Source organism: Uranotaenia lowii, chromosome 2 (genome assembly GCF_029784155.1).
Source record: "Uranotaenia lowii strain MFRU-FL chromosome 2, ASM2978415v1, whole genome shotgun sequence".
Classification (NCBI taxonomy): Eukaryota; Metazoa; Arthropoda; class Insecta; order Diptera; family Culicidae; genus Uranotaenia; species Uranotaenia lowii.
In genome coordinates, this window is record NC_073692.1 from 60,184,814 (window position 1) to 60,193,756 (window position 8,943).

Genomic DNA, 8,943 nt, shown 5'->3' on the forward strand with positions numbered 1-8,943 from the left:
AAGCTAATTATAAATCAATTTGCTATCCTTCATTCAATCAAGGATACAGATTTTGTTTAAAAATGTTTTTTTTTTTCAAATCGCTTTCAAAGAATAAATTCTACAACTTTAAAAAATTTGAATAGATAAGTTCAAAACTTTTTCGAATATCATTTGAGGCCCTCAGAGCCAAAGGGGTATAAGTGACAAAATGGTCGATTTTGAGTTAATGATACCAAACGATTTTTCATATTTCAAACTATATTTGGTGATTTTTTCAGGTTTTTTTTTATTTTATTTACATGCTTTTACGTTCCAGAGCAAAATACAAATTTTCTAAAATTATATGGAAAATGGCCAAACACAAAAACTTTTTAGCGTGTTTTCTCGAAAAAAAACTTTCATGCACTTATACCCCTTTGGCTCCAAAGGCATCATTTGAGAAAACATTTGAGTATTTGATAATAAATATTTCAATACATTCAACAGCTTGGTTGAATTTTGCGAAATCATTTGCCTCGCCATTTCTAAAATTTAAATGATTGGAAAAAGTTTAAATTTTGATCAAAGTCCCGTCAAAATTCATGTTTTTGATATGCATCGAAAAATTTAACTTGGAAAAAAATTCAATCACTTTATTCTCAGTAAAAATTTATTGCAATTTTTTGAAAAATTAACTCTTGAGTTTGAGACTTTATTTTCAAAATATTTGTAATGTTCTACAGTATTTGCCCAAAAAATGCAAAAACTTGATTAATAAATTTATACATATTTACCTATTTCCAAAAAAATATCTAAACATCAAGAGCCAATAGATCAAAATTAATATTTTGTATCAGCGCCCCAAAACGATTAAAATTAGTTCTTATATTTTTTGCAACTCCGAGCATGTGAATTTTGTTGCCTTGTGAAATTATAAAATCATGAAATGAAGCATCAACTTTTGATAAAACAAGGCATTGAAAAATTCACATTTCTTTCGAGCTGCATGAAATTTGAGAACAGATTTTGATTGACTTGGAATGCTGAATTCCAATATTTATTCAATTTCATTATTTCAGCTCTCGTTTCTAAGATTCAAGGCGAATATTTGAAAATAGGTAAAAAATCATTGAATAAATAAGTGCCTGTTGGTTTCGGATTCGGTGGGAGAAATTATTCCAGATAGCGGTAGGTACTTTGCACGCTTCAAAGCTGCAAGAAGAGATTTTGTATTTTCTAGAGAGATGTTACATTTGAATATGATGATCGCTTACATTTTAATCTTCCCTTATGATAACTTCCGATCCAACTTGGATGTGCCTGTTAGCATCAGCTATCTAACTTCACCTTCCTATATTTGTTTAATTGCTATCTGCCGTTTTTGTCCACGGAACAACGATACTAGCTACTCTCCGATCAGAAATGGAATTAGTGCTGTGCACTATAAGTGTAACCAAATGGAATAATTTGATGCGTTAATGAATTTCCATCCAGGGTAACCGATTTCCAAATTCCTTAACACGATCTTAAAACTCACATAAACTAGAAATCTCAGCCTAATTCAACCGCATGGAATCCCACTAGTTTTTTACCGCATGAAATTGTTTACAAACATGTCTCTGTCTGAGTTAACTTGGGGAGCTCTTGGAACTCACCAGATCAGCGCCGAGAAACCCAGGGGTATTTCTAACATTCCCCCGCCCGTGCAGTTCCGGGGCTTCCCGAGGAGTCCTCCGTGGTCTTCTGAACGTCCAAAAGTGCCAAGTTTGACACGGATTTTATTCCTTCTCCGTTCGCAGTACGAACTACAGCTCTTCGAACCTGTCCATCTGGTGCCTTGACGACGTCAACTATCTGTCCTCGAATCCAGTCATTCCGTTTGTGTTCATTCACAACCATTACCAGATCTCCTGGTTTTAGAGGTTCCGTTGGTGCGAACCACTTTGAACGTCTTGTCAGCATCGGTAAATACTCCTTCACCCATCTTACCCAAAATTTGTCAACCAAAGTACGAGCCAAATTCCAACTATCTCTCAGCGTTCTATTGGTGATCATTAACGCTGTCGCAGGTTGTCGAATCCCGGTGCTGCCATACAACAGGAAATGGTTCGGGGTCAGGGCCTCGGATTCAGCTGAATCAAGAGGTACGTATGTAAGGGGTCGTGAATTTACGATTGCTTCGGCTTCTAGCGCTACCGTCTCGAGTACTTCGTCACTTGGATGTTGGGGATGATCTGCAATGGCAGTCATCGCTTGTTTAACCGATCTGACCATGCGTTCCCATGGTCCTCCCATATGAGGTGTCGCAGGTGGGTTGAAATACCATCGTGTATGGGCGTTGGTGAAGATAAGGGCGCACTCTTCGTGAGCATTCCGAATTTGGTTGATCAGGAGATTACTGGCCCCCAAAAAGTTCGTGCCGTTATCTGTGTAGAAAGTGGTTGGGGATCCTCTGCGTGCAACGAATCTTCGAATGGCCAAGACACAAGACTGCGTTGAAAGCGTAGATACGATTTCTAAATGCACCGCTCTTATCGTAAGACAGGTGAATAGGGCCACCCAACGTTTGACCAGGCTACGTCCCTGCTTCACCATCAAAGGTCCAAAATAGTCTATCCCAGTGTGGGTGAAGGGCTTGATAAAGGGGGTTAGGCGAACTGCTGGCAAGGGTGACATCATTGGAGTCTTTGGAACCGCTTTATTCACCTTACACATTTGACACTCTTTTGCTATTCGTTTCACCAGGGCTCGCAAGTGTGGAATTTGAAACCGTTGGCGCATTTCATTGACGACGGTTTCTTGATTTCCGTGCAGATATCGCCGATGATATTGATGCACGAGAAGGTGCGTCGCGCGATGTTCTTTTGGTAGCAATACTGGATACTTTGTTTCATATGGTGTCACAGGAGCGGCTTCGATTCTGCTTCTCATACGCAGCACGTTATTTTCATCCATGAACGGTGCAAGTTGATATAATGGGCTTGTACATTTTATTGCCACGTGTTTACTAGTAGAGTTTTTGTGATTATACAACACAGTAGCATATTCTTCAGGGTAAGATTCCATTTGAACTTGCCTCCATAAGAAATTTTCAGCGGCCGCGATTTCTTCTGCTTCAAAGGGTCCTTCACGTTTTACTTTCCGGAACCTTTCGATCGCCCTGTGGAAGTAGACTATAGCTCGAAGCAATCTGTTGAATTGAGAAAATCGTGAATAATCAACTTCATCAAATATTGATTGGTGTGATTCTGCATGAAGATGCAGTAAAACGGTTCTTATTTCTTCCTCTGGCATAGTAGTAACGTGAAACTTAGATGGCCACTCTCCTTCTGGTTTCAATAAGAAATCTGGTCCCACAAACCAGCGCGATTGAGGATTAAAGTTGGGTTCAGCATTCCATTTTGTGGCTTCGTCGGCCACGTTCAGTTTAGATGGAACGTATCTCCATTCGTTGATGGAGGTGACTCGTAGAATCTCGCCTATTCTACAGGATACATATTGGTGGTATCGCCTGCTATCTGACCTCAACCAAGACAGTACAGTTGTGGAGTCCGACCATAAAAACCGTTGATTGACAGGAAGGGTTAAGGCCTCTACTAATTTTTGAGTTAATCGACTACCCTCAACAGCGGCTTGCAATTCTAGTCGCGGTATAGAAAGCGGCTTTAATGGAGCAACTTTTGTTTTAGCGGCAACAATCGCGCATTTTGGGATACCGCGGTCCACTATACGGGCATAGACAACGCAGGAGTACGCCGCTTCACTCGCATCTACGAAGGTATGGAGTTGCAAGGTTTTCAGAGATTCTGAGGTCGTATTTTTGAACATACATCGTGGAATAATGATTTCTTCCAACTCTTTTAACTTGTCACTCCAACGAAACCAACTTGCTTGCAATTCGGAAGGAATTTGTTCATCCCAGTCACTGCCATACTTCCAAATTTCTTGCATGAGAATTCGGCCATGTACCGTATAATGAGCAATCAACCCGAGTGGGTCGAAGACCGACATAATAATTTTTAGAACCTGCCGCTTAGTGGGGGGTGTTCTGCTCATCAGGTGATGCATCAATTCCGTTTGCATGGTGGTGTTAAACGTAAAAACATCGGTTTGAGGCTTCCAGACCATGCCCAGAACCCGTTCCGGTTTTTCCTCCGTGCTTAGTCCTGGCTCAAAATTGAGATCTTTCTGTAGCAATTCGTTGGATTCCCCCAGTCGATTCAAGACTTCCGAAGAGTTGGAGGCGAAGTTTCGAATTTCAAATCCTCCCCTGGCGTGAACAAATTGGACTTGTTTCGTCAGCTCTACGGCTTCTTTTGTGGTATCTACGCTCTTGAGGAAATCATCTACATAATGGTCCTCTACAATAGCTTTTGCAGCACCGGGAAATTCAGCAGCATGTTCTGTTGCGTTTCTATTTTTAACAAATTGAGCTACACAAGGAGAGCATGACGCCCCAAACGTAGCTACATCCATAATGTACACTTGAGGTGGTTCTTGCGGGTTGTCACGAAAGAGAAAGCGCTGGTAGTGTTTATCAGATTCTCGGATCCGGATCTGATGGAACATTTCTTTGATGTCTCCTGTGATGGCAATATTCCTTTGACGAAAGCGTACGAGAATGGTCGTCAGTGAGGTTAAAAGATCTGGCCCTTTCAACAAGGTATCGTTGAGCGATATTCCATTAACACGAGCCGCCGCATCCCAGATTAATCGGACCTTTTCCGGTTTCTTTGGGTTCTGAACAACTCCCAAAGGAAGATACCACGTTTTCTCAGGATCTGTCTCTCGTAGTTCCTTCGCGGTGGCTTTATGAGCATAGCCCTTTTGCAGATATTCCTTTATTTGTTCTCGGACCTTTCTGTCCAGAAATGGATTCTTTGCAAGTCGCGATTCAAGTGAAAGCAATCTTCGATTTGCCATCGGAAAACTATTTGGAAATCGTTGATCTGGGTATTTAAATAGCAAACCGGTTTCAAATCGCCCCTCTACTCGACGTGTGGCTTTTTCTAGGATAGCCAGGGCACGTTTGTCATCTTCTGGAACATGTCCAACGGTGTTACATTCTTCGAACTTCAGTAATTGTCCAACCAATTTGTGTAGTTCATGGTCACATGACGTAGTTTCAGAATGTACATGTACCATTTCAATCGATTGGGTTCCAGCAAGCTGTTTGCCGAAAATGCACCAGCCTAGTCGGGTTTTTGTTGCAACAGGATCATTGGGATGACCTTCACGAACCTTCAGTGAAGTTAGCAGCGTGGTATGTTCAATTCCGATGATCATGCTAGGTGTGGCATGGGAATATCCGTTGACAGGTAGGCCTCTCAAATGTGGGTACTTGGTTTTCATGGAAGCATAGTCAAGGGTTTGCTTTGGTAGAAAAAGATTATCGACTGTGCGTACATTATTCAATTTAAAGGAGTCGGTTTTCCCGACGCCACAAGCCGTTACTGAAATTCGTTGCGACAATTTTTCCTCCCGTGTTACATTTCCTGTCCAACTAAGCCACAGCGGTTCTCTTTCGCCACTAATTCCAAGTTCGGTTGCTACTCGAGCCTCGAGCATCGTAGACGACGAACCGTCGTCAAGAAATGCAATGATTTCCGCTGATTTACCATTTGCTTTAAGTATAATGGGGAGATAGCGATATAGAGAAAACGAGGAATCAGAGTAATGATGGGCAACGCTAGCATTTACAGGAGTATATGCTGTTGAATGTAGTAACGAATGGTGAAGATTACGGCAATCATCCACGCCGCATTCTTTTGGTGAACGACATGGCCACTTCTTATGAGGAACAAGACAAATGCGGCATAATTTGTTGGCTTTAACTACTCTCCATCTTCCATCACTGTCCAACTTCAAAAATGATTCACAATTGGCTATTTGGTGGCTGGCGTTTCCGCAAAAGTTACATGTTTTTCTAGCACCATCCTTTTGCAGCTGATTGGTATTTGGAACGTTTTCTGTCTCTGTATGTGTGTACAAAGTTTGCTTCGATGGCCTTTTCCCAGCTACCAGTACGACGACGTCAGCTGCAGTATTTCCCTCCTCAGTTGTGAATTGACTGAATACTTCCAGATTAATTGATGGGAATTGTCGCTTGTATCGGGACCAGTGCATTTGCATTTGAGGTGGTAGCTTATTCACAAGCTCTTGTAGTAGCATCGGGTTGAAAAGATACTCCGAGAGATTGGCCATGATCATGTGATCCACACAACTTCGAACTTCCAGTTCGAAAGCAATAATAGACTGTAAGTTATCTTCTTTCGGAGAGGCTGTTTTCCGGAGTTTGTTCATCAGAGAATGTAACAGTATTTCTGGGCGGCCAAAATGTCTCTTCAGAATATCGAGAACTTGGGGTACTGACTCGGGTATCATGAGACGACTTTTGACGGCTTCTAAGGCTTGGCCACGCAAGGAGCGTTGTAACCTGGACAAATTTTCCGCATCGTTGAATCCACAGAATTTCGTACTATTCTGGAATGTGCTGAAGAATAGAGGCCATTCTTCCGGGTCTCCTGCAAAGTGGGGTAGGTCACGGTTTATAACTTGTCGGGCAGCCAGCTGTGCTGGTGAAGGTGCGACAAATTGATCCAAAGATGGTTGTAAGGGATTCCTTATTGCAGAAGGTGTTGGTATTGGTACCGATGGCGGAAGTGCAGCGTCGTCGTGAATAGTGTTGCCATAACTTGGGTTTCGGTCAACTAAGTAGTTAACTGGGTGCGGTTCTGGATTGCGTGGATTCAACGTCATTTGGTTCAGAGGTGCTGCAAGAGACGAAATGTCTGGAATGATAGATGGCAGCGACTCTTGAGACCGTACCACTGCGTTAGTGTACCCATCGGATGGAGCAAGATTATTCAAGAACTGATCCGAGGAGTTGACGATTGTTTGCCTGGCTAATCCATATTGATTTTCAAAGTTTAGCTCGTTTTGCGGTAAGCTGTTCGTTGACGTCACTAAGGGAACTTGGAACGTGATTCTTTGTTCAGCAACATCAGTTGCCGGTGCACATCTGGTGGTTGAATACACGTACTCGTATGCCTTGGGAATTGCTCCCGTGCCAGCCTGTGTGTTTATCGTAGTAGTAGAAGGAATGCAACCCCCATACGCTGATGTCATAATGTTTGCACCCGCTTTCAATGCAGCCAAACGTGGTGGGAGAGGTCTAGGTGTGCTGCGACTAATTGTTGTCGTAGCTGGGCGGTCATAAATGAACTGATTTTGACGATCGGTGTTGATCATTCGAAGCATAGTTTTTGGTGAAATTTCATTCGAAGACCAGCGAATGGCAGGAGGGAGTTCGACTCCGAGTGACTGTGCTGTCGTTATAATGGTCGGAACAGCATTCGTATGCATAAAGTTTTCTGTTGGATGAGCAATGATTTGAGAGCCCACTGGGTCCGAAGGCGGGCATGCCAAACTAGAATGAGGGGTAGAAGATGATGTCGGTATCACGGTGCTGTGGGAATCATTAGCGTTCGAAACTAAATGCGGTTCGTCGCGTTCTTCTACAGACAAAATGGTCGTGGCAAAAGGTTGGGATTCGCTAAAAAGTGGCTGCGGCGGAAACTCCCACGCGGTAGGTGCCTTTTGTTTGGTGCCTCCAGTGGCTCCACTTGCTAGCCATTGAGAAACTTTTTCCCGACTACTCCTATTGCTGCTTACGCTACCAGCTTCATCTGCTTTACTCAACGCGACATATTTATTCCGAATAAATGCTTCTTCCATTTCGTACCTTTTTTTCCGCAATTGATCTTCTATTTTAGTTTGCTTTTTTCGGGCAGCTTCCTCCTCTTCAGCTTTCTTCTTCTGCGCTAATCCTTCTTCTTCCAATGCTTTCATCATTAATTCATGTTGCTCCTTCAGCATGTTTAGCTCATGCTCAACGCGCTGTGATTTACGTGAAGAACGTGTGCGCGTTTCAGAAACTACTGATTGCGGCCTTGTAACTACTTCCATCGGCCTACAATTGGGGCACTTCCAGGTGCGATCAGGATCTGCAATAGACTCCGAGACTTCAGCGCATTGGTAATGTGCCCAATTCTCGCAAAGGTCACATCCAACCATTTGATCAGTGTCAGGTTGATCACACAGAATACAGTTGGATTTTGTGGCGTTAGTGGCATTTGTGGTGTTCGTGGCAGCAGCAGACGACATCGTAATAAAATCTTTGAAGATTGTTGGTTTCGGATTCGGTGGGAGAAATTATTCCAGATAGCGGTAGGTACTTTGCACGCTTCAAAGCTGCAAGAAGAGATTTTGTATTTTCTAGAGAGATGTTACATTTGAATATGATGATCGCTTACATTTTAATCTTCCCTTATGATAACTTCCGATCCAACTTGGATGTGCCTGTTAGCATCAGCTATCTAACTTCACCTTCCTATATTTGTTTAATTGCTATCTGCCGTTTTTGTCCACGGAACAACGATACTAGCTACTCTCCGATCAGAAATGGAATTAGTGCTGTGCACTATAAGTGTAACCAAATGGAATAATTTGATGCGTTAATGAATTTCCATCCAGGGTAACCGATTTCCAAATTCCTTAACACGATCTTAAAACTCACATAAACTAGAAATCTCAGCCTAATTCAACCGCATGGAATCCCACTAGTTTTTTACCGCATGAAATTGTTTACAAACATGTCTCTGTCTGAGTTAACTTGGGGAGCTCTTGGAACTCACCAGATCAGCGCCGAGAAACCCAGGGGTATTTCTAACAGTGCCCTTGTTTTTAAATAAAATCTGTAAACTGTGAACAAGATTTAGAAAATAAACGTTTCAAATCAATAATCAACTTTCTCAATGACTGCGAGTATTTTTGACTTAAGAAAAAAAAATAACATCAGTTTCCTTTTTTGGTTTTTCAAATCTAAGAAAATCCAGGAATTAATTGAAATTTCATGTTTGGCATTTTTGTCATTTTTGTCACTTTTGTCATTTTTGCCATTTTTGCCATTTTTGTCATTTT

The 8,943-nt window shown here is 42.1% G+C and overlaps 1 protein-coding gene across 1 annotated transcript; it reads right to left on the minus strand.

Annotated features, from left to right (window-relative positions):
* Window positions 1–1,647: 1,647 nt before the first annotated feature.
* LOC129741453 (uncharacterized) lies at window positions 1,648–8,127 on the minus strand. Its single transcript, XM_055733189.1, has one exon. The coding sequence runs from the start codon at window positions 8,125–8,127 to the stop codon at window positions 1,648–1,650; it is 6,480 nt and encodes a 2,159-aa protein (XP_055589164.1).
* Window positions 8,128–8,943: the final 816 nt, after the last annotated feature.

Excerpts from the sequence above, each read along its gene's own strand:
- LOC129741453 (XM_055733189.1), bottom strand. The coding sequence starts at position 8,127 with ATGTCGTCTGCTGCTGCCACGAACACCACAAATGCCACTAACGCCACA.